Raw genomic sequence first — 24552 nt, forward strand, 5'->3', positions numbered from 1 at the left:
AACCATGGCCAAGAGAATGGTTTGGCACTACTGATTTCTAAAACACGGACACCCTCCGCCAACACAACATATCTTGAATGGTAGGGAAAGTTTTCTTCTTTTTGCTGCATACTGAATGGGTTGTACATACATACATACACGGCAAAGTGAGGAAACCGAGGAAACCCATCAAGCAAAATCTGAACGAGAAGGCGAGTGATCAAATCCAAGAGCCAAGATCGCCCATCATGATTTCTTTGGTGGCTCGGACCGGGCGTCGGGGCGTATTGGTGGGCGTGGTGGGCATTGCCAGCCTCTTTATAGTGATGGCTGTGGTTCGAGACTTGAACACCAAGTTGGTGGTCATGACAGCTTCCAATCAGAACTATCAGAAAATGACCGATTCTCAAGCACAAAAAATCACACAACTCCAGGTAAAATCAATTTCCTCGTGATTTCTTTCCCCCGGATGGAGGGAGGATGGACAGGCGGTCCTACAGTTTTAAAACGTCATCGAACCGAACGAGAAATGATGAGAATGGATCAGAAAGATAGATGGATTTGTTTACATTGATTTGGATTAAATTTTCAGAAAACTTTACAAGAGGAACAGGAGCAAAAAGAGTTGAATAACAAGCAATCCTTGTCCGAACATACGAGGATGAAAAAGGCCCACGAAGGCCAGCAACGCGAAATGCAAACCAAACTGGCCGAGGTGGAAGGTCGTCTTGCGGCCTTGCAAAAGGAGCATTCTGAGCTTCAGCGAGAGTTCCAGAACCTCAGTCAGAAACATATTCAGATGAACCATCATGTCAGTCGGCTGGAAGCCGAAAACGAGCAATTAGAGGCGGAAGTTGCCCGCTTCAAGCACGAGAATGATGTGCATTTCGCCAAGATCGCGCAAGACCGCGATAACTACAAGGAGCAATACTTGGCCTTGTTCAAGCAACATCAAGCCAATACCGATTCAATCCAGACCCTAGAGAGGGAGAAGGAAAGGCTTCAAAGGCAGCTCAACCACATGGGCGTTGAAGGGACGCGCTCGAATGCCAGTCACAATCAATCGTCGAAAAGTCCACATCTCAACCCGCCTTTGGCTCCCGGTGCTAAGCCCGCCCCTGTCTCCTCTTCATCCACATCTAGTTCGGCTAAGAATCAGGTCTTGAATTTGCCGTTGCAAGAACCGGTGGCCCATGGAGGTGTGTCCTATGGTGGCGGCGCAGGCTTGTCCAAGAGCAGCAGTACTGAAGGGGTGGTGCCCAGAGTGGGGGCAGAACCCCCTTTGGCTCGTAATCTCGTGGTTCCACCCCATGAGATCCGAAAGGAGGATGTTATGGAGGCACCTAAGCCGGGCGAGTTTAGGAACTATCTTCATGGACAGATTGAGGGGAATGCAAATAATCAAATAGCCCAACCCGTGGTCAAGAAGAGCCCGTCGGAGGATGACAATCTAGATCGAGCCGTGGATGGAGTGAAACAAGCCAATCCGGAAATCTTGGATCGTATCGATCCTAATGGCGATCAAGCTGATGTGGAGGGCGAAGAAGAGGATGATCAGGATGATGCCGTGGATGGGGAGTTGGGCGATCTTCAGGTAGGAGATTGATAACGTGGGCATTCACATTTTGATTGAGACCACTGGCAGTTGAGCTCTAAAGTCGATGCTTATCAGTCGGGTTCGAAAAGCAAGTTGGAACTTAATTCAACTCAAATATTTCGTCATTTTTGGACAAATCGACCTTAGTGCGATTTGAAGCCATGAAATAACTTAAAATGAAAGGTTTTTTTTTAGGGAAAAATGAAGGATTTTTAATATTGCGGGGGGCAAGTTGGCGAAAAATAACTATTTTTAAAAACATTAGTGCAAATTTTCATTTTCTTACCGAGAACTTTCCGCTTGCTCGCGAGATCATTTTCTTCGACCAACGCCTTCCAGGAGCTCATGTTTTGGTTCGGTCTAAAATAAGATTGAAGGCAAATTTTACAAATTTCTCTGAACTTCGTTATTTACAGTATTTTAATTGATTTCTCAGATTCTCTCAGAAAGATAATATTGATTTTTTTTAAATCATCCATCAAATTGGTCATTAATTGTGATTTGAGGACGGACGCCTCAATATGTAAAGATCAATCTAAAATCCCTAAAACTTGAATCCCGTTGTTGGATTAGCGATCCAAAATTGTTTTACTCTTTTTTTTACTAGTTACCCAACACAAACTAGCTCCTTGAAATGAAATAAATCATCAATATTTCAGCGATATCAAAAGGCCCCCACCAATCCCAGAGGTCATGTTGATGGCGGTGCTCTTGCTCTTGGCCAAGGGGATGAGGATGAGGATGTCAATTATGACCAAGACATCATCCATGGCTTCCAACGTCATCACGGTCAGAACAGAGGTTACCAGCCCGCTGGTTTTCCCATAAATCAACCTCACTTTGGTAATCCGAACATTCAACCCAGACGCTACGTTCAAGCTCCCGAAGAGCCCGTGAGATTTGCTCAAAGGCCTTGGGGTCACCAGAACCTTTTGTAGTATTTCCCATGGCCTTACACTTAGTTATTGACGTCCCTCGATCCCCACAGCAACTCAGCTAGTAATTCATTCAAACTCACCTTTAGCCGAACAAACATTTTGGAACGACAAGTCCAAACTTTGCCTAACAGCTCTTTGTTTTATCAATTCGATTGTGTACACTACACATCTAGACCTAGACCATAATCTGTGATTTTATTTTGTTTACTCTTTGCACCCATGAATTATTTTGCCTTATTTTACCAAGTATTCCTATGTACGCTTTGTTCTAATGGCATCAAAGGATATTTTTATAGCGTGAATTTTCGCAAATAAATGACCTACTTACAAACCAAGATGAACTTGGAGCAAATGATGTTTACGTATGATTTTCCATCTCATAAAGAATAACAAACTGATCTTGATTGGCCTCCAGATTCTGTGCAGAATCCGTAGCATTCAGAAACACAATCTCTTGTCTTTGTTCAGTAGGGTGGCTTTTCAAATTTGAATGGTTTTGAGAGTGTACTTCCAATTCCGGAAATGTCTCGAACGACTTCTGGCATTTTTCGCACTCAAAAAGGGTCTCAATGGAGGGTGGGCATGACTTCTTCGACCTTCTGGTGGACTTTGGTCGCAAATGCGTGTTCATGTGATTCCTCAGCTCGTACTGGTAAAAGAAACTTTTTGGACACGTCAAACATTGGAACTTGGTGGACGAAGTCTGTTCGTGATCTCGGATCAAATGCTTCTTCAAATGGCCGGAATGCCGAAAACCCTTATCACATAAGTCACACTTGTAGGGCGTGTATCCCGTATGAATCCAACGATGAATTTTCAGCCTCGTGGAATCCACGAAAGCCTTTCCACATTCATCGCATGCGAATGATTTTTCGTTCCGGTGCGACCGAATGTGTCTTTGGAGATTGCTCTGGGTTTGAAATGTTTTGCCACACACATCTCCATTATCAAAAAGGGTCTCGCATTGAAAGATGTAATCCTGAAGAAGACCATTCTTGTGCTTTTGTTTGTGGTTGAGAAGAAATTTTGCATTCTTAAATCCTTTCCCACATAACTCGCAGTAGAGGGTGTCCTTCAAGGGGTGATCATCGCGCTTGTGCAGAATCACCGCGTGATCGGCTAAGAACTTCTTGTCACAGCTATCGCAAGAGGGCAGAAATCGGCCTTCCGGTCCTTGATGTACTTGGATGTGCTCCAGAAGAGCTTCTCGATCCGTGCACTCCAAGGTACAAATGAAGCACGTTCGGTCCTTGTCGGGATGAACTTGCTTCCAATGGGCTTTGAATGCCTTGAAATTTTCAAAGGTCCTTTCCTCGCATGAATCATGATTGAACATACACTTCATTTGAGAGGTACCATCCGATAATAGGCGAATATTGTCGAATCTGTTTCCTAGTCTCTCGTCCATATGGGACCCATGACCAACTGGATTAGATTTCGAGGTTGGGTGTGTCCGGTTCTCATGCTTCACCCGCCCATCCACAGAGGTAAAACTCATGTCACAATGGTGGCACTTGAAAAATAATCCGTTTTCCTTGCATTGGTCCAGGTGGTCTGCCAGCATGTGAGTATTTCTTGCCTTCACTTGACGATATCGTTTTGGGCAAAAATGACATTGATTGGAACCTGTGCCCAAAACAGACTGCCGTGATGCAACAGGAGAAGGCAGTTCAGAGGAATTCTCAACTTGGTCCATAGAGTCATCTTCCAAACTTCTTGACTTCATCAATATCAAGGGTTTTCTAGTGTCTTGGCTTTTCTTTGGCTTTGGTGAATCCTCCCTTATGCTGACCAGTGACAATTTACCATTTGTGGACTGCTCCAAGTGTTCAAATTCTTCTGGAACAATAGATGCAGGTTTTTCTTTGTCTTGAATCCAGCTTTCCAGCCAATCTTGAAGACCATGTTCAGCTTGGAAAACGTGTAGCACTTTTAAAACAGATGGCAACTGATTTTGTTCAAAGTGGTTTCCCACTAAACAATGGTCAGCAAACTCATCAAACTCTTGAACTGAAACATCTGGCAAAATAAGCATAGGGTCCTTCAGGTCTGTTGACGCAATGCCCACAAAGTAATTGCGGAGTAGCTCTGACGCTGAAGCCAGGAATAGGGCGTGGCTGGTGGTTATCCCATTGGAGCATTTGATCATCACATCTCCCTCTTTTTTAGTTTCATGGAAGCTACCCAAAATGAAATGGGCATGACGAATCCTGGCTTCATACTTTGTCCCCATGTTCTGAAAAGAAAATGATCATTGGCTGGGATGAGTCAAAAATCAAACAGGATATTCCCTCATTTCCCAAGAAAACAAGTTTTCTTTTGGCCATGCTCAATATTCATTCAGGACTTCTTGGCACTCAACAACAACAAGCTTGAATCAGCTCAGTCGTTGAGGGTAGTGAAGAGTTTCTAGTCAAGGGGTTAAGAAGTCCTAGTTCAAACCAAAATTACTTAAAATCTAATCTCTTCCCTTGACCTTTCAATCCAAATACAATCATGATGACAACTAGAATTGAAGTGTGGCGCATTCTCTTCTGGTGTCTCTACTTGATTGTGGCAATTGAAGCCAAATCCTGTGTCCCAATAGCAGAGTGTTCTCCTATTTACGATCTGATCCGTCAAATTCAGTCCAATCAAATCCCACGTTACTCAACTCGACCCGAACTAATCCAACGGATACGACGACTCAAATGTGGCACAGACCCTACAAATTGGGAGAGCCCACAAGTGTGGTGTCAAGTTACAGTGAGCCAACAAGAATCCTTCATAACTCGAGGAGCTTTAGATACTCTTGGCAGAGCTCTAGAAGACTGTGAAGGATCGCTTCGACTCTCCGTGATCGATCCAGTCCGCGGAGCCTTGATCTTTGAAATGGATGCCCAACGAGTGAATATTTTGAGCCGATGGAGCAATGATCTAACTCCGAAATTTGTTACTCGATTCCAAGTGATCGGAAATTGTTGCTGGCAATTGTTTGAGAAATCCTGGCAAAGAGGACAGAGCCAAATTCTTATCCCAGGATTCGTTGGATCACCTCTCTTTGTGCCTCATTCTTTACGCGTAACAGAATGTCCCGAGGAGTGAATTTAATAAACACGTTTTATAATTTGTGTTTTTCTATTTCTTTCGCAAGTATGAACATAATGAACAATTTATCACATAATTATCAAAGAATTAAAAAATAATGGATCATTTAATTTTTTCCGAAAATCATAGAAATCTCCATTACCTGTTGAGTATATTTTCAAAATAAAGCGTAGTTCCTGGTTTAAAAAATGTAGCTAAAGACCTAGATTAAGATGTTGACGTACAATATTCATAAATTAATCTCATCCATTGACGCCCTGGAGTCGTGGGTTACAATTTGCAAAGATTTCAGCATGTCTGATTGGAAAAAGAGAGGCTTGGATTTGATTGCAGCATGATAATAATAACAACACAGATTCATTCATTTTTTTAGACGTCAAACATTTCCGGGATTGTCTCACAAATTGTATGACAAAATGTATCTCGTTCAGAACCAGAATAAACGCCGATTAGGCACCTGAATATCTCTTTGTTGAATGGTACGTACGGTCAACCCATTAACAGGGTGACCTTTGCCATTTACCGTTGATAAACGAATCAATCAAACATTCAAATCAATATCTTACGCTCAAACATTTGAAGCTTGGCTGCTCTCTACCAATGTAATCTACAAACAAATTGTTCCCTATTCATCTTCCACTCTTAAAGAGAGAGCTACAAATTTCGTGAAGCCTCCATAAGTCGCCTCAAGTCGGAAAAGTAAAGCATTCATGGCGAGTCAGTATTGCGTAACTGTGTGCCCGCCCCTGCCAACCGTGATCAAATTCGTTCTTGTTTGGAGCTTAGGCTGGTCGCAAACAAAGCCCATATCGAGTGCTACGCTCAGAAACAATCTTTTTGAACGTTTGTCTTATTAAGTATGGAATTGTTATTGATATTGGTCTTTGTTCATGAATATAAAAATTCACTCATTGACGTTATTTCGGGCCACCCGGTACTCATCAACCTTTGGTCTGTCGCCTGCCGTCGCACCGAGCCAGCTACTTTTAAGAAGCACAAGATGGACAGTCAGCGAGACTGGTATTTCAAGTTTATTCTATTAAAAACAGCACACCTTGCCTTTGTGCCCTTTGAGTGTGTGGATGCATCAGAGTTATTTCTTCAAATCATTATGAAATCGGTTTTCTTGTTTGCGATCACATTTTATCTTTTGTATTTCATCCAAGCACAGAAAACATGTGTTAAGATTAACGAGTGTGAAGTGGAGGCATCATTGATAGAATATCATGGTCAAGATGCTCTTTTGCAAGATCAACTCAAGGACAGATTGGCAAAGTGAGCTACCACAAGATTAAAAATATAAGTTCGAAAAATGATATTTCTTCCGTTAGGTTGAATTGCTCACCAGCTAATGCCACGGAACTTCACGTCTATTGTGCAAATCCAAATGAAGAGATCATGTAAGTATAAGCAGGAATTGCCAGAATTGGTCCAATAACTCGGCCAAATGCAAACAACCACAATTATGCCATCAAAAACCGCATACCGAAATCAAAGTTTTGGAGCAATTTTTCTGACCATGATCATTCCGTGTTAGAATCGTCAGAGGTCGGGGGTAATTCTAAATCTATTTAATTGAACGGTTTTGTAATCGTAATTTGATTGTAATTGAACGATTTTGGTATTGATTATAGCGTTTTGTGTGCCCTTTCTTCAGTATGGGGTGTTTCAAAAGTAATACACCACCCGATGTTCAATGATATAAATTGGACTTCATAGTCATATTCATAAATGTAGTTGTTGAATCTTTTTACATTTCTCTTCGGAACATATTTAAATCCCTTTAGAAATTGGAAAAAATCCAGATTTTAATGCATGCACGGATGATTTTAGACCATACTATTTGAAGAGGTTAGAAATTCGTCGCAATGGGAACTTTTGGACGGTCTGATTTGTGAAGGCCAATTGAATCTAAAGCGGTGCAAAAGTCTGGCGCTTGGCCAGCCTCCATATCAATGCTTCGCAAGCTCTTTGAACTTTATTGAAAACATCTTTGAGCATCCAGAGAGTGATAAGCAGGAGTTATATCCTACTTGCCAAATCCCTTAAACATGATTTTTGACCCAACGCCTTTATGAGAGAGGGACCGGAAAAATCATAAATATGTTTTTTTTGTTTTTTTTGCGGACTGAAAACTGGACCATTACTTTCATTACTTTCGCAACACCTATTCTTTGCCGTTCACGAGCTTCAAGTAAAAAAAGATCATTTTGACCGGCAATGATGGCCTATCATTTGAGATCAGTATAAAAATTAAGAGACATAATTGTTTGCACATTGACAATAGAATGTAACTGCTTTCCGGGATTCACTAGTGGGTTCTTCAAGTAACCACTGACTGATGACTCATCGCCATTTTTAGGGAGGCCACTGGGCTACTCTTAAATACAGTAATGGTAAAAATAAACCGAAGTACAACTCATGATATTGGACAAAAACTTTTTCCAGTTTCGAAAAAACATTTGCAAAAATAGAAATTAGTTCAAAAACAGCTTTTTAGGCTTTAAAGTATTTTTTTTGTCTGTTATTGAGTGAAATTGTGGCTGTTTATAAAAAAATTGCAATTTTAAAAGAACAGTTCCTTTTAAGGATGAATGACTTTTAACTGTAAAGTAATCCCTCAACGAACAGCGATAAAGCCCCAAATGTTCAAGTCACCTCCCCCAAAAATGGTCATTACGTCAACTTCTATTCCCGCTTCAATTTCTCTATTGAAAGGTCCTTCCTAAAAGGTATTTCTGTATAGCACAGCAGAACATCTTTTGCCACCATTAAATAAAGTTTTAAGAAACCGAAGCCTGATAATCGTAAATCTCTTCTATGATGATAAATGGTCAAGTGTCCTTTTTATTCGCATTTCCAGAAGGCCTGAAGAGGACACAGAGGACGAGGATGAAGAAGACGATGAGTCAGACTCAAGCCTTGATTACGGGATTAGACACAGCGGTGGAATTTTAGATGCACTCAATTTTAACACTCGACAAAGCTGCCTTGGATCCCTCAAATTATATTACTTCAATCCGGTCCAGGACTCGGTGAGGATCCTCAATCTTCGACATGGGACTCACTCCAGGATACCCGTTCCAGACTTGGGCAGCGGGTTCTTTTTCCAAGCTAAAACTTCCGGCTCATGTTGTTGGCAACTGTGTTCCAAAAAATTCTTTCGAGGATCCCGCAGAACCCTAAACCCGGGTGTCAAACTGAAAGATGTGTCGGTGGAATCGGCTAAGACCTTAAATTGTTGAACTAATCAATGATTTCCTGCTTGAAACTCGAATATACAGATTCCTTCTACTTATAAAGCAACTCCAGTAATTCATTATCGGCCATTTTCCTTGAATGCATTTTCTATGTTGTCTACAACCTATTAGAGTCCAACAAGTCATCAAGACCAAACTGCAAAGTCTACTTATTGCTTTGTACTTGATATCTTCGGTCGCAGTCAGGCTCAAGATAGGACAAGAGAGAGGACACTTCCTTGAAAACGTACAACTTCGTCTTCCGAGCAATACGCAGATTGTCGGGGCATTACATCTTTGTATAGGCTCATCCGTTTCCCAGTGAGCGAGGGAGGACAATGTACACATCCGCTTGAGCTCATCGACGTTTTAGTTGAGCAACAAAAAACGCCAAGCATGTCATGAGCGGTGGTATATCATTCAACGGGTCTAAATCTTCCAACGACAAGCCAGTGAACAGTTCCAAAAACAAGCTTTGAGCGTCCAATTGACCTCGCTTTTTCTGACAAAAAGCATCTCGAACTTTGGCGCCTGATCTCTCTAGTAGCATTATGAATCCAAAATTAGTGTTGTCTTTGGCGATTGTGGCACTATTGCCCTGCATCAGTGCTGAAAACAGGTGCGTTCCCATCAAAGAATGCGAATCTTTGTATCATTTGCTCCAGAACCGACTCAATCAAGAGCTTCACGGTCTCACGCCCCGTCAAGTAATGGCTCGATTACGAACCCTCATCTGTGGTTACTCTCCAGACGATGACGTTAAAGTATTTTGTGAAGACGCCATTGAAGAAGAAGAAGAGGAGGAAGAGATAGCCGATGGGGATGAAAGACCCTTCGGGGCTCATCTCGACGAGGTAGCACCTCGAAGTGGAGGTGTGTTCGTTACTTTGGGAGAAGATAGTCAATGCGGAGGCGTGTTGAAATTGTATCACTTCAATGACGAGAAGACCAGCTTTAAAACTCTCAAGCTCAGTGGTCGGAATTATGCCAAATTGAGGCTTCTGGACGATCGACAAGTCTATGACACGGCCGTGGAAGGGACTTGCTGTTGGGTGGTCAGCTCAAGGGTCTATTATCGCGGTGAAAGAGAGACCATGCGGCCATCTTGGGCTAAATTGTCCTTCCAACCTCGAGCGGCCAAGAAAGTCGTTTGTACCACTGTTCAACATTGAGGAAGAGCATCCAGCCTCTTCTGAAGCACTGTTTGTCAAAATAGATTCATCCCAAATCATGTAGTGTATCTCGAAGTACGGAACCAACCATGTTTCAACGTCAGCGCAAATAAAGACATTAGAATGGCATCTGAACGAGAGATGGAGAGAGCATTATCATTGTTATTACATCACAAACCACCCTGGGAGGCAAAAGTTGGCATTTGAAAATTCCAATGAACTCATTCATTGCCAGATTGCCAGTAAGTCACAGAGCGTCGAGGTTGAAAGGACTCTGTTCAGTTCAGTTGCTCGAGAGAGCATAATGATCCCTAACATCGGACTTGTGGTTTTAATATGCATATTTCAATTCAACTCGGGATTTACTTCTGAGGACTACGACGGGGACGATCAATGTGTTAATGTTACCTCATGCGAAAGTGTCAATTGGCTTCTGGAGAACAAACACAAATTCAGAACTATTGACGCCATTGAAGTCGTCACCATTGTCAAGTGTGTTGGTAGAATTAATACATCCTGTTTGGTCTGTAATTGAGTTGACTGATTCACAACTCAAATGACGTTATGATTACTTTCTGCACGTTGGTTACTATCTTTTTCTGCAAGATTTTTAGTGCTGGGGCGAGTCCAGCAAAAGTCGAACTCGTACGAGTCCTTTGAATTTTTTGGCTTTTTGCAGGACTCACCGAGTCTGGACTCGAGTCTGGCAGAACGAGCTTTTTATTGGAGTCGGGTCTTGCAAAAAGAATCGTCTTGCGAAATTCTAAGAGCAATTGAAAAAAAAACAATCTTGACTAGTCCGGACAATTACTCTAAAATAGAGTAAAAGACTAGATTGTTCTTTGACTCATTGATTTTCAAGATGGGAAACGAAGAAATAGAAAGAGGGCCTTCTCAAATCATGACCAAACTAGTCTTTGTTACAAAATTGATACTAGTGACACTGATATATTTTCAGTTTAAATTTTCAGTATAAAACTAAATTTCCAACGCGATTCAACGCGATTGAGCGAATCCAACGCGATTGGTTGATTATATTATGCTTTATTTTCTTATTCCAGTGGATTTGCATTACGACTATTTCGCATTTTAGACGAATTTACGACGATTTATGCTTTCAATTGACGTACAAAAACCATACCACATCGTCCAGTTCCAGATAAATGAACTAAAAAAAAGCAAACCACTAAAAAAATTCATTTGACACATCTTTAAAACCATTAAATAATTAAATATATGCCTGCTTCTGCTCCATAAGTGACTGAACAGTGTCAATGAAAGATTGTTTAAATTCTTGTTGGTTAAGTAACTCTCGCCAATAATACTAAATGATTGAAATCAATTTGATGTTACAGAAACATGGAATGTGCGCCTCTAAAAGTGCTTTGCTTCACTACACCCGCAGAATATTTCATGTCAGATATTTCGGAGGAGGATAACTATTTCTACGACTATTATGATTCAACCGAAGAAACTCCCCAAGGCACTCCCAATCCTCAATCTCAATGCAGCTTGAACATTCTTTTCCGAATCAATGATCTGGCTCCAGAAATCGCCTTCTCATCCTCAACCAATACTACTCTTTCCACCTTGGGCATGATTGAAGAACAAGATGAGATTTCCATGGAAATGCTCAGAGGCAAAAATGAGGGAGATTGTTGTTGGATTGGATACGAAGACGAGTTCTTTCAAGGATCTAACGTTACATTCAGTCGGGGACAAATGAAGAAGGTGGATTTTGATTTGAAGTCCATCATGAAGGGGGATTGCTGATAGATTTTGACGCTTAATCAAGCCTGACCTGTGTTTATGAATCATGCACTTCGATGACTCAAATCCTGGAAAGTCCTCACTTCAAAACATCCTTGGTTGAACTCGAGTCTTCTTGGACCAAAGAAGGAGGAAGCTGCTTGAACAGCTAAGAGTTTGACTGCGAGATTCCTGGATTCCGAGAAATCTATAAGCCATGAGAAAATCTCCTTTGTTGTCAGACCTAACTGATATTAATGAATAAACAAACAGTTAGGTTTATCTATGTGTGGTGGATTCTTCTTTTCAGGAATAGACAAATGCTCTATCTTTGTTATGCGGGATGTATATTTCATGACGCTAGATAAAGTTTAACTATGTATGACAAAGGGATTTGAAAGGGTTTGATACAGACCATCATATCATGGGATAAATTGGGTAGAATATATTGTATATGCACGATGTAACAGGGTCTAGAGGGAAGCATGAGAAAGGCTGGTGATTAAGGATCAAATCAGTTGACATCGTTGATCAAACATAAAAAAGTTAATTGTTGGCCCTTTACCTTTGTCTTGAGAAAAATATGTCGAAATATTCGGTTCGAAAACCTAACCAATGGCTTGAGTCCTAATGATTTGCAAGAAATGTAAATGTAATGTTTGACTATTAGAAGCAGATGATCAGCAATTTATGGACAAGTTATAAAACAAATGTAATTTTAGAAAGTAATTCTTAGAAGAAAAAAATCAGTAATCGCGTAAATGATTATAAATATTCTTCACACACAAGGAAATGCGTCAAATCCAAGGAACCTTGTGGAAATAAGAACAAAAGCTCAACTTCGATGTTATATCTAGTGGGGATGTAAAAGTTTAATGGGAAATATGAAGTAGATTATCGGTGTAATATTTAGTTAATACTGAGTTGGAAACTATATGCTAATGTTATGGGATCAAGGTTGTTCCTCATTGCTCGCTAAAATATCTAGAATGATCAAGGGTTATCTGTGAACGAACGTCCTTACGAAGAAACAGCGAGTTTGACATCTCGAATGATTTGGGCCACTTTTTCATTAACCTCTTTCTCCTTATGAGCGGTCGAATTCAGGTGCTTTTCAAAGTCATCGTTGAAGTCAAAGGTCAAAGAGCAAAGGCTGCATCCAAATGTCAGTCTCCCCGCCAATGAGTCAGCCATATGATTCCTCTGATGGTTCTTTAAGATGGCGTTGGTAGAAAACTTCTTCTCACAAACGTGGCAACGAAAAGGTTTGATGCCCAGGTGTGAACGAACGTGGCGGTCCAAGAGACCCTGGTATCGGAATTTTTTATCACAATGTTGGCATGGCAAGAGGAGCTTTTGGCTGTGAGTGTGCTCTCTACTGATATGATTCTCCAGATACTTGACATTGAAGAAGCCTTGGCCGCAAAAGTTGCAAATGTAAGTAGGGTCCGGCATGTGCTGCCGCCGGATGTGAGTACGGAGTTCGTATTTGACACTGAAGTTGGTGTGGCAATGCTTGCAAGTGTAGAAGATGTTCTTGGCATCGCTCACATGAACCTGGATGTGATTGTAGAGAGCTTCTTTGGATTCATGGGGCTGGCCACACATGAGGCAACATAATAGGTTGAGTGGGTGATTTGATTTGACGTGAGCTCGCAACGCCTGGCAGTCAACAAACCGGCTTTGACAGTACAAACAGGGAGTAGAGAGGGTAGGTTCTCGTTTGGGCGCTTCAGGCTTCTGCCGCATGTCCTCGAGTTTGAGATCATGAACAATCTGCAGATGCCGATCACGCCCCGTTTGAGTGATGAAGTGATCGGCACAAAAATCGCAATCAAATAATATGCCGGATGCCTGGCAGTCGGTGCGGTGTTTGGACAGCATGTGGAGATTCCTGCCTCGAATATGACGGTAGGTATTTGGACAAAAATGGCACTTCCTCAAGCCCTTCTTGCAACTAACGGGATCTTCGGAGAGGAAAGGAAGGGTGTCGAAGTCTTGGGAAAATGGTGGCGGTGTCGAGGAGAGAGATTCTTCATAAGGGTCGTCGATCATAGTATTGGCATTATGCCTGGTATCATTCATCCAGATTTGAAGGTCGTCGGGAGTGAAGAAAGGAGATTTTGATCTCGGCTCCTCATCGTCCAAGACGTCTTCCATCGGACAAGGTGAAAAAATGCGGTTGTTGGACTCTGCTCCAGTCAAAATCATCTTAAGGGTGGATGGCTCGTCCTCACATCCGGTCATTGATGGAGGAGAGGGAAGATCGTCCGGCAATCCGTGTAAATTTATGTCTTTTCCATTCTGTTGTGAAAAAGTTGTGGCAGAAACCAACAAATCCAAGGAAGGGTACGAGGCTTTGTTAAATATTTGGTTTGGTAGAAGCCTTTCAGGAACACGGAGCTCCTGACAAACTTGTCTAAGAATGGGTATGTGTTCGTCTAAGACTGAGTTGTCAAAGATTGACTGGAAGAAGACTTGGAGATCATAAGAACTGAGATTTGGAATGATGATTAGAGGATCGGAGACCCCTTTGAGATTTTCGGCCAAGAAGGGAGACACCGCGCCCAACAAGAGGGAATGAGACAACACCAGACCGTCTTCAAGTTTGATAAGCACGTCCAAGTGATCCGGATTATCCTCCATCCATTGCCGAACGTGTTGCAGGATGTGATGAGCGTGCCGATATCTTGGACACTCCACGTCCATTGCCATAATGGACTCGCCGGATCCTCAATGAGATTCCATGGAACTTGCTTGATCTTTCACGAAATCACATTGATTCGAAACCCTCTCTTGACAAAAACCACGCACATCCATAGCTCTTGTCAAACCCCAATGAGGAGGTTCACCCGTCACGACCAATCACTTTTCCCTCCCTTCTTGGAGGCCTCTTCGAAGGCTGGGCTTTCTCTTCTACTCTCACTCGCCCAATCCATTCAGATCCATTGCACAGCCAGTGAACTGACTACACAGAGGCCAGACTCCCTTTTCTTCCCGAGGACAACCATCTCCTGTTTTCAAGAGAATGGATAGGAAGGAGAAGCCGTCTCTGTGGCCCTGTGACGTCAGGCCTGTTATTACCGCTGGGTGGGGGTTATGGAGGCGACGTCCTGGTTTATGAAAGGTCTGTGAGTTCCAGGATCATTGGCTAACACATTCAATTGGATTTGATCCCAAATTTCCTTGGCATGCCAAGGAGCTCTGCTTACCAAACACGAGTTTATTACCAAGCCCAGCCAACCATGACAAATCGGGCTTCTTTGGTTGTATGGCTCTAGATCAGCCCATGAAAAAGAAGCAGTTGTTATTCACGTGTTCTGTAATGCGACATCGAAAGGATGAAAGCTTGAAATCATTGAACTCGTTAATCAATCTTGTTTCAGTTTCTGTATATCTTTTTTTGGCAAAGTATTGGAGCAACTTAAAGAGTTTGACTTCGTTGGAACTAAACAGGAATTATCTGATTCTGATGATCAGGCGTTGTAAATGCATAGGAATATATAATCTTTTCCATGAATAGTGTTAGGGTGGCTTATTTTTTGGCGAATCACAGAACACAAATTTAGGTAAGAAAATGAAAACATGAGGTGGGACAGTTTGGCTATTGATAGGGCATTATTGAATGTAGAGCATCAGTAACCTACTTTCATGCATCCATCTGCAATAAAATTGTTATTCAAGACAAGTTTATTGAGTCTACCTTGAGGATACGTACATCTGGCTTTCGCGGCACAACCAACTCTTCTGAACTATTTTCTATTTGGCCAGGTCTGTCAAAAATATGTCATGGAAATCAAATGGTCGTCAATTGGCACAATGATTAAGAAGTAATTTGATTGAAAAGTGATCAAACGCCACTTTAAATTAATTTTAAGTAACTTCACTTTGGAAGTATTTGGCCAAAATCTTAAAAAAACTCGCGCAACCTCTTCTTTCATGGTGGCCTTTAGGAATGCCTTTTTAGTTCTCAACAGTTGGACGAGTGTTGTTCTCAAATTGTGTTATAGATGTGTTAGGATACTTTTCTCAGCTTGAATAAATGTCCAAGCAAAGTTCAAAAAGGTTCAATCAAATATCCTTTCCATCAAAATGTCTCTCCCATAAAGTTTTTACTATCAAACCTTTACTTTGAAAGATGAAAATGCTCAAACGGTACAAGTTCCTTTCTGCACTATGTTAAAAGTTTTTTTTTCATTTTGTCGGCTTCTTAGAAAAAGCATGCCGATGATGTACAAGATTTCCGCTCGTCTATTCAATTTGTTCTTTATGTAAAATTCCTCTCAAAACATCTAGCGGTGTATAAAGACTTAAAGATTACGTAGATCGATGGATAAGAGTAACTGGAATATGTTGAGGTCAATGAAGGAAAATAAAACATTGCTCCATGTGTTAAAAAGAATCTAAAAAGTGCACCTCAGGGCCGATTACCGTTTGTTGGCTTGATTTTGTTGAAAGATTGCAGAACACTGACAGAAGAAAATCAACTGGAAATCAAGACTTGTCTTAAAGTGGCACACTTGGCTGAAGCATAACAAAAGTTGTTCACATAAAATTGTAAGAGCTATTACAAAAGTTCCTAGCCTGACTGACTGGATGCAGAGGCAGCAACGCTTACAAAAATGAAAAGAAGTGAATTATTTTTCCCACTGAACAAAAGTTCAAAGTAGCAATTTTGAATGGTATATTTGAATGGTCCCACTCATGATTGTTGTTCCAACTACTTCACAAATGTCAAACCACTCAAAGAAATTGAGAGTTTGCCCATTTGACTGTCCCCATGGTAATATTTCTCTCCGTATCTACTTCACGTCGGTTCGTTCCTCGAAAGAGACGAGTTGTTTGGACCAAATCGTGTCAACAGGGAACAATGGGGCTTGTTTCAGATGAAAAACAGCGAGCGAAAAAAGGACGTTTTATGGGCGCTAGGACAGTAACGAAAACGAGGAAAAGTTTGCAATCATGTGCATATTTTCCACTTTCGTTTCCCAAGAATGGATCCCAACAAAAGATACTGCGACAACAAGATGGCCCAAACCAATGCAACATTTGAGCAATTTCTGACCTATTCTGAAGCTAAATCGTGTGCAGGAGTCCTTTGAGATTACATTTTGGAGGTGAACCTCTAGGCAGGCTCAACTTTCTTTGGTCAAATGCTTTTGTTTGGAGGCCACATTGGGTTTTCAAGAAGAAATAGGACTTGTCAAGTCATCCTTGAATACAATCATAAAAGGTCAGGACTCTACAAAAACCTCCCATTGACGGGCAATTCGTGACGACCTTTTCATTGATTCACTGATTGTAATCCTAAAACGGTCTTCCATTGGAAGTTAGCTCATTGCTTCCAGCTGTTTGCTCAGAGTGCCAAGGAATACAGATCCATTATTCGATCCAGATAATCCAATCTTGAGACCAATGTTACGGGAGGTCTGAATCGATCACACATATGATTACAACCAAGAGGAGCTCTGTGGTATAGAATCGGCCTTCATTGTGGTTTCCAGCTTCTTGTAGGGCTCAAACAGAAAGGAGGAAAGTAAGACTCACTAGAGGATGCGAACAACGCTGTCGAATGTCCAAAGAGGCCCTACAGCTATCCAGCTTTTACAGCTTTTGTTTTCATAAATGACGTCATTCTGAATAGCATTTGGTCATACTTGGAAAGGGCAAGGGTGGAAAGAGAGCTTAATTAAACCAAATTGCCAACTGCTGACACCTTATACACCATCAAACGATATTTGAGTATGTCTGAAGACAATTTATGAGCTGGATTCTTCAATGAATTCTTTTTCAATGATAAAATTATACAAGTTATTGCTTGTATTTTGCATTGGAAGGTATATAAATGCCAAAATGTTTTTGATGATCTCATTCGAAACTTGATACCGCTTTTAAAACATAGTGACGAGGGAGTTGCGATGAGGCGAAAAGTGATGATCTTTGCCAAGAAAGAAGCCATCATTTTGGGTATTCGAAAGTCATTATTCGAATCCTTAGGTAAGTGTTCCCAAACCGAAGGTAACAGATACCAAATTACAAAGACCTTGATTTCCATCTTCCCTCCTACCAAATAATGTTTTTTACTTAGGGGACGGGTGGTGTACGTCACGTGTTTCACAAACTTGCAAAGGTGAAATGTTGAAAAAAGAAACTTTTTTGAACCTGCTCATTTCATGTTGTTTGCAGCCGCTTGGGTTCTAGCCGCCAAAGCTAAAAAATGTTTTGAGTTAAAACAGCTACGCATCTTGTATAAAATTCCATCACAAACTAAATTGAGAGTGGTTCTGAAGCTTTCATTTACAGTAATCATGAGATTGCTTTTTCACAATAAGCAATGGTGATTGAGAATAAAAAAAGTTTTCAGAATGTCACGGCAAAAATTTGCATTCTCTATTTTCATGATCAATCTCGACAGTCAGAAAAAACAATAACAATTGGGCACCAAATTTAACCAAAATCAGATTATTTTTAATGTCAAGCAAGCATCAATGTATTATGTTCGAACAATTTCTCTTGGGGAAACCCTCGGCCATAACTTACTTGTACATTGTGTCTTCTCAGCATGTACATTAAGTCAGCATTCTGATAGTATACAGATAGAGCGTTATTCAGCAATTTGCAAGAACCACTACATCGCTCAAAGGATCCAGATGCGGTCCATCGAACCTACGTACGGTATATAAGATACAAATCGCAGCACGCACAGGGATGCTACTTCAAGGTGGTAGAGCCTCTACAGTCCATGCATATTATTCATATGAAGAACATTACAAGTTTTCAAGAAAGCTAGAACTGGACAAAAAGCATTGTCGTCCGTTGAAAATTGAATTAGAAACTGGAGTATGGAATCTTAATCATTGCTCTGAAAGTACCCATGTGATTCCACGCAATGCTTGCTCCCTAAAGCAATTTAGGTCATACTCAGCCCTCGACGTTTTATGCAAATGGTCCATTGATAGGAAACTCTTTGTGAAAGAAATATGTATGTCCCTGCTTTTCACTTTGTTGATTTATCCGAAAAGATTATAAAAGTAATTAAAAAGACTCGCGATTTGGTTGCAATCCAAAAACAAGTTCACTTTTACTTGCATCTCTGGCTTATCTTAGAACGTTGTGTTTTAAAAAAAAACCTTGCTTAAAAGTGTTGTTCGAAGAAAACAAGGCAAATATTGAAGTAACATGTAAAAATTCAGCCAAATAGACAAAATCACGTATCTTCAGAGACTCGCTTACAAAATAAAACAAAAATACCCTGTTTTTTTCTGACATTTTCTATGCATAAATAGCATGAATGTTTTGGTTCACACATTGTAATCGAAAAAGTGCATCAAAATGATACCCTTGCTCCCACATTTTTAATGATAGGCCTTCATCTTACGCATTTGGCGACCCTGATGATGGTATGATTTTGCGGAAAAGTGACCTCCATTGATGAGAAGAAGAGGACGATAAAGGAAGCGAAGATGGCAGCCCTTGGCCTAGTTTCTTCAGCATCCGTCAATGGAATGCCTGCATGGTCAGATAAAGGATAATTGGGATCATTGGCAAATGGGTCCTGGCTCTTCACTCTCCCTTTCCTTGTAATACGATTGCTTTGGCCGTATTACATTCGCAACGGAATCCAGATAAGCATGAAAAGGAAACATAGTTGATCCATCCTTGTCGCTAAAACTGTTCCATAGGATAGGAGGAGCCCATTATAAACGGGTTATGCGAAGGAAAAGCAAAGACCCTGAAAAAGAAAAAAAAATAACAATTGACGTGGATCTTACAATCATTTCGATCTTTTATTTGAATTCTTCCTTCACAAATCTTCCAAAGCATCAGCTGTACCTACATAAATAGGCGCGATTGTTTGATAAAAGATACATTAATGCTGTGCAACGTTCAGAGTTACCGCAAGAAGCATGGTAAATAGACATGACCTCATAAGATACCTTTGTTCTCTACACTGGATCCATTTAGTCACGCAGTTTCACAAATATATAGCTTCATACTAGGCTTGTACCAAGTTACAGTTAGAGTCTCTTCCAGGTTCAAAGAGAACCCCGAAACTTCGCTCATGGTTCTTCAACGGAAATGGCCTTCAAGTCACATGCAAAGGCATCAAATGAAGACCCCGAGCAAAGTCCATCAAGCCTCTAGCGCAAACTCTTTTCCTGCAACTTGGCGACAAAAAATGGCCACTTCACGATCAAGGTCGAAGTTTTCACTCTTCGCCCAAAGGCCAGACCACATTGCCGATATACGTGTGGATGGCACATACGAGTACGTGCTGTATATGTAAAGAGATTATCCTAGATGTACAAAAGTGAGACTGCACATTGAACCTTGGAACAAATAGACATTGTTCTAGATATCCGTTGTTTCCAATATGTTTCCCTTTCTTTTTCTTTACCTTGGTTCCCGTAGTCGCGTAAATGGCGAGAGCACGCAAACATGCAATAAGGATAGGTTCATGTACCCGCAGAGTACTTTGCCCACAGCACAGAAGAACCATTTGTGATTGGGGTATGCCATTCTTCCAGACTTGAAGGCTTTTAAACTAGGCCATCCAGTCTAAATAGGCCTTACCCCATATCCAAAAGGCCAATTATTGAGAAGGTCCTGGGTTCATTTGAATGTCAGGAGAACCAACACAAAGTCAATTGTTATGGTCTCTGGGCGCATGTTCCGTTTCGTTCTTCCCCCTATTTTGTTCCATGTTCCATGCGCCTAGCGAGGTGGTACTTCTAGGGTTCCACAGACCCAGGAAGAAAGCGTGGAGAATTTGGGAACTTTGAAAACCAATTATTATTTTCAGGGAACACTTTGTGGCGTTATGGGAAAGAGCCACCCGACATGCCATCCACCCATGCGTTGTTCCATACAGAGCTTTTAGTCATATGGAAGCTTGGCACGTTCCAAGGAGCTGAGGACCAAACATTGAGGTTTCTGAAATTGTATGCTCATGCTATTGCTGGTAAGGATGTGTCCGTTTAAATGTTATTGGGGCTCAACCACATTTGGCACCCACATTGGTTTAAAGCGATCTAAATTTTAACTTGCCTTTGGGCACAAAAAGTGATCAAATCCAGGGTTGAGCCCAAGGCAAAGATGGACGGAAACTGCCACTCCGGTCCTCTTTTGAAGGAAATAATTTGGCCCAAGCCAAGTCTTCTTTTCAGAAGATCTTGCTCTATGGAACCTAATTTTTGATTGGACCAAATCCAGCCTTTTTGTGTCCGTTGGAGCAGCCTGCTGAAAATGATTGTGGGTTTGGATGATGCAACCTATCCTGAGTCATTAAACCTTTGCCCACAAATAGGGGACAAATACGGTTGGTTCTTTTTAAGCTTATAACCTTTGACTGTAGTTCCGGCAAGTTTTCATCCTTGGACGCTTCAGCCGTTTTCAAGATTTTCTTGATTTAAAATGGCTTTCTTTGGGGGGTCATGTCATAAAATATGTGATGTTTGCAGAAATACACGTTTTGAGCTTACTGGTGATTTTCATTGTGAGATTCGTACCATTCCAACAATGAAAAAGTTGAAATACTCGATCTAAAAACTAAGTTTGCCGAAATCCAAGTTGAAATTATTGATAAGAAAACAAGGTAATCAAGACCTTAAGATTTTAAGGGCGATATAACATGCTAAGCAAACCCAAAGGCATAAATTTCCACTAAAATCGTCCTCCAAGTTTTACCACGTGTTTAAAGGCAAATAGATTTGCATTAACTTTAAAAGCATATCTGGCAACATTAAGAATGAACAATAATCTTAAAATATTTGCCCGTCTCGCTTATGAAATGAGCGAGACGGGCAAAATAACTCTCAAAATAGCTCATTAAAACATATAAAATGAATGGATTTTGTGTACGAAACCATACCCAAAGTGGTGGCATTATGCACACAAGGACTGGGTATGAGAACCAATAAGGCTGTCTGGGACAAGTTTACACAAGGCCAAGAGTGCTCCCAAGATCGAGAACAGGCCCTAAACACTCGTCAGAAACAATACAGATGTGGGGCAATATTGTTTGGTTAGTTGTCAAGCTAATACTGGATAAATCAAGACCCATGCTGCCTGGTGGCTTCAAGGCCAAATGCCATAGCCGTGAATGGACGAATGATGTATCACCGATGGATGAAACCCCAGGCCTGAATCGACGATAGGATATTTGATACGGCAATATAATCGGTTGAAAAAGATGCAGAGACCTTTATTCTTTTCATGGCGTGCACACGTACTATTCTCAATTACTTGAAACAAGTTATAACCACGTGTGCTGGAAAGTCGGAATGCCAAATTGAAATGAGCTTCAAATGTATTGATCCCAATGTTTGGGGAGGTAACTGGTGTATGTACTTAATAGTCACCCTTTGATGGCTCCTGTATGGCCAAGGAATACCTGAAGCTATTTGATTTATTGATGCCTTATGTAACCAACCGTCCATGTTCTGCCATTTATTCAAGGCTCAAGCACATCATGGGTGAGGTCAATTTTGAACTTATTTTTGAAAGCAAGCACGATTATCTGAAACACACAATGATTTGCCCCGTCCATAGTGAAAGGACTTTGCGGTCACAGTGTAATTGACTTGTAGCATATTTGCCTATCTTTTAATGCACTCCCATGATTTTGACACTGCATTATAAATGAAGTACTTACACAATACATGAAATTGTTTCTAAATCGAACGTTTTTTTGAATGTGATCTTTAAATAAAAAAAGGCCCCAAACATGTCTCCAAAGTCAAATGTTAGTCATGCTCAAGTTTTACTGTACTCTATATTTGAGATGGTTTACTTGACTGGTAGATTTAATGGATACCATTGGATTGGATTGAATGTGCGAAAATGAACAGTTCCATTACATTGTAAATCACGGTGAAATCACTAGTAAGCATCAGACTTGGCGAAAATGAAGCTTTGATTTGAACATCAGGTTTTGACTATTCCATTTAACCCTTATCCAATCATCCCACGGACCACCTCGAGTTCAATACTCTAAAAACTTTTTTTTGACTCTGACGCATCGTTCTGATTGACGGATTGAAAAAAAAGGAGAAACGATTCCGAAAGGCTACAAGTCGTAACACGAGAATTCAATAAATCTTTCATATGGCTGCATTCAATGCAGGTAGTGCATTCATTTACTCATATATCGAATGCACTTACTCATGGAGGTTCTCAAACATGGTCCAGCTGGCGCTTTTGCATTGCTTGTCAACTCTCTCATCCTCCTCGTTTCACAACCGACCTTGGGCCTCAAAATGCAACTGAATCCATTGCCATTGTCGTCGTCTCTTGTTCTAGTAAATGAGTTGAAACATGCTCGAAAGCTCACGATGACGTCAAGAGCGGAAAAGTTTTACATTTTCACCCAGCGAAAACATGTTCCCATCCGTGGATCCGCCTGCTAGCATCCCAAAATGGAGGGCTTGTTTTTTTCAAAGCCTGCTGCAAGATGTATTGCTGCTTTTGGTGCTGAAGGACACGGTTTGTGATTTTAATACATTCCTCAAATGCCCAGTTATACGATTTATGGCTCACTTTATGTGAGCTGAGAATTGGATTGGCGAACTTTTGTGAGATCCTGCGAGTGATCAATTCACCACCCAAAGCATGAAAGAGGCTTAAAGCACTTCTTCCTAGCCTTTAGATATGTAGGCCAGAATACAACAATGAGGCTAAGATCAGGCCAAGGTTCTACAGAGTTTAAGCAAATTTGATATCCCAACCACGAAAATGCCCAAAGACTTTCCCACCATCACAACAACAACAACGACAATAACAACATGGAGCCCCGTGGATGCATCCTCAGCCAATAACAACAGCACCATCAGCCTTCGCTGGCGTGTAACTTGAACATGCGTTCGTTCGTTTGTTGCCCTCACGTTCTAGTGGCCTTGAAACACAAACATCACATTTTCCAAGTTTTGCTTCTACGTTTCCAGACTTGGCTTGGAACCCCCCAATTCGATGATCCAGCACCTTTTTGTGCGAGGGATTATTGAGTATTGGCAATCTGGTTCATTGACCATCGTGTCCTTGGATTCTGAGTTTTTGCTAAGGAGGCGGGGGGATGTACACGAATGCAGAAATAATCAGCTTTGGTTGAGAATAGGACTGTGAAGAGTCATTGGAGGGAACTCGAATAATGTCCATATCTTCTATCTTTAGCTTGACTCGAGCCTTGATGACCCATGTTGTATGGCTCACGAGCCTGAAATTACACGTTATGTTGATGTCGCAAAAAAGAAAGATCTTTAATTGGCATCCTTGTCGTAAGGTAACCTCTACTAGCAATAGGCTTCCTACAGTACACGAAATATGGTTTACGTTCTGCACTTCAGAGGGCGCTTTGTGAACTAGCCTCTACCAAATAAAGGGCAGATTGGGCCGATTCCTCTTTATTGAATTATAATGCGTTTGAGTTGCTACTACCTAATTCTATCAAAATCGTATGTATGATTAGCAACCCAGGTCACATAATGACCGGAAAAGAACTTGCGTTCATGTAATCTTTCTGGTACTAGTTTATTTAGCAATCTACCGTGCCTCTTCCCCATTTCGTTTGGGTTGTATGACGTTGGAAATAAGACCCTTATCAAGAAGCATTAAGATTGGAGCTGGATTCTTGGACACGGTCGTCTCCTCTCGTCTCGTCTCACCCGTCTCACCACGGTGGTCAAAAAAGCTTATCAGGTATTGAGAGAAATGCGCAAATCTATTTCAACAGTCTTCTTCCTTGCAAAAACCATAAGAAGTTATTTTGACGTGATTGATTTATTGAAATCTGGTTG

General features: G+C 41.1%; 4 protein-coding genes across 7 annotated transcripts; 2 read left to right on the plus strand and 2 right to left on the minus strand.

Annotated features, from left to right (window-relative positions):
- Positions 1–41: 41 nt before the first annotated feature.
- On the plus strand, positions 42–2866 carry LOC131878926 (C-Jun-amino-terminal kinase-interacting protein 4-like). The gene is made up of 3 exons (XM_059225082.1): positions 42–413; positions 572–1573; positions 2236–2866. The coding sequence occupies exons 1-3, from the start codon at positions 78–80 to the stop codon at positions 2512–2514; spliced, it is 1617 nt and encodes a 538-aa protein (XP_059081065.1). The 5' UTR covers positions 42–77; the 3' UTR covers positions 2515–2866.
- On the minus strand, positions 2852–11951 carry LOC131878895 (zinc finger protein 502-like). Of its 3 annotated transcripts, none has more exons than XM_059225059.1 (2): positions 11814–11951; positions 2852–4750 (listed from the first exon to the last, which is right to left on the minus strand). In XM_059225059.1, exon 2 carries the CDS (start codon positions 4745–4747, stop codon positions 2873–2875), a length of 1875 nt encoding a protein of 624 aa, XP_059081042.1. In that variant the 5' UTR covers positions 4748–4750; positions 11814–11951; the 3' UTR covers positions 2852–2872. The 3 variants fall into 3 exon arrangements, with proteins under 3 accessions (XP_059081042.1, XP_059081027.1, XP_059081034.1); XM_059225044.1 differs by lacking the exon at positions 11814–11951 and adding an exon at positions 10421–10513; XM_059225051.1 differs by lacking the exon at positions 11814–11951 and adding an exon at positions 9092–9188.
- LOC131878942 (uncharacterized) lies at positions 6556–10152 on the plus strand. 2 transcript variants are annotated; one of them, XM_059225115.1, is made up of 3 exons: positions 6556–6876; positions 6933–7001; positions 8465–10152. In XM_059225115.1, the coding sequence occupies exon 3, from the start codon at positions 9392–9394 to the stop codon at positions 10010–10012; it is 621 nt and encodes a 206-aa protein (XP_059081098.1). In that variant the 5' UTR covers positions 6556–6876; positions 6933–7001; positions 8465–9391; the 3' UTR covers positions 10013–10152. The 2 variants fall into 2 exon arrangements, with proteins under 2 accessions (XP_059081098.1, XP_059081090.1); XM_059225107.1 differs by having other exon boundaries at positions 6565–6876.
- A 140-nt stretch (positions 11952–12091) lies between the features above and the next one.
- LOC131878916 (zinc finger protein 77-like) lies at positions 12092–14804 on the minus strand. The gene has a single exon (XM_059225072.1). It carries the CDS (start codon positions 14474–14476, stop codon positions 12782–12784), a length of 1695 nt encoding a protein of 564 aa, XP_059081055.1. The 5' UTR covers positions 14477–14804; the 3' UTR covers positions 12092–12781.
- Positions 14805–24552: the final 9748 nt, after the last annotated feature.

This window comes from Tigriopus californicus, chromosome 1, assembly GCF_007210705.1.
Source record: "Tigriopus californicus strain San Diego chromosome 1, Tcal_SD_v2.1, whole genome shotgun sequence".
Classification (NCBI taxonomy): domain Eukaryota; kingdom Metazoa; phylum Arthropoda; class Copepoda; order Harpacticoida; family Harpacticidae; genus Tigriopus; species Tigriopus californicus.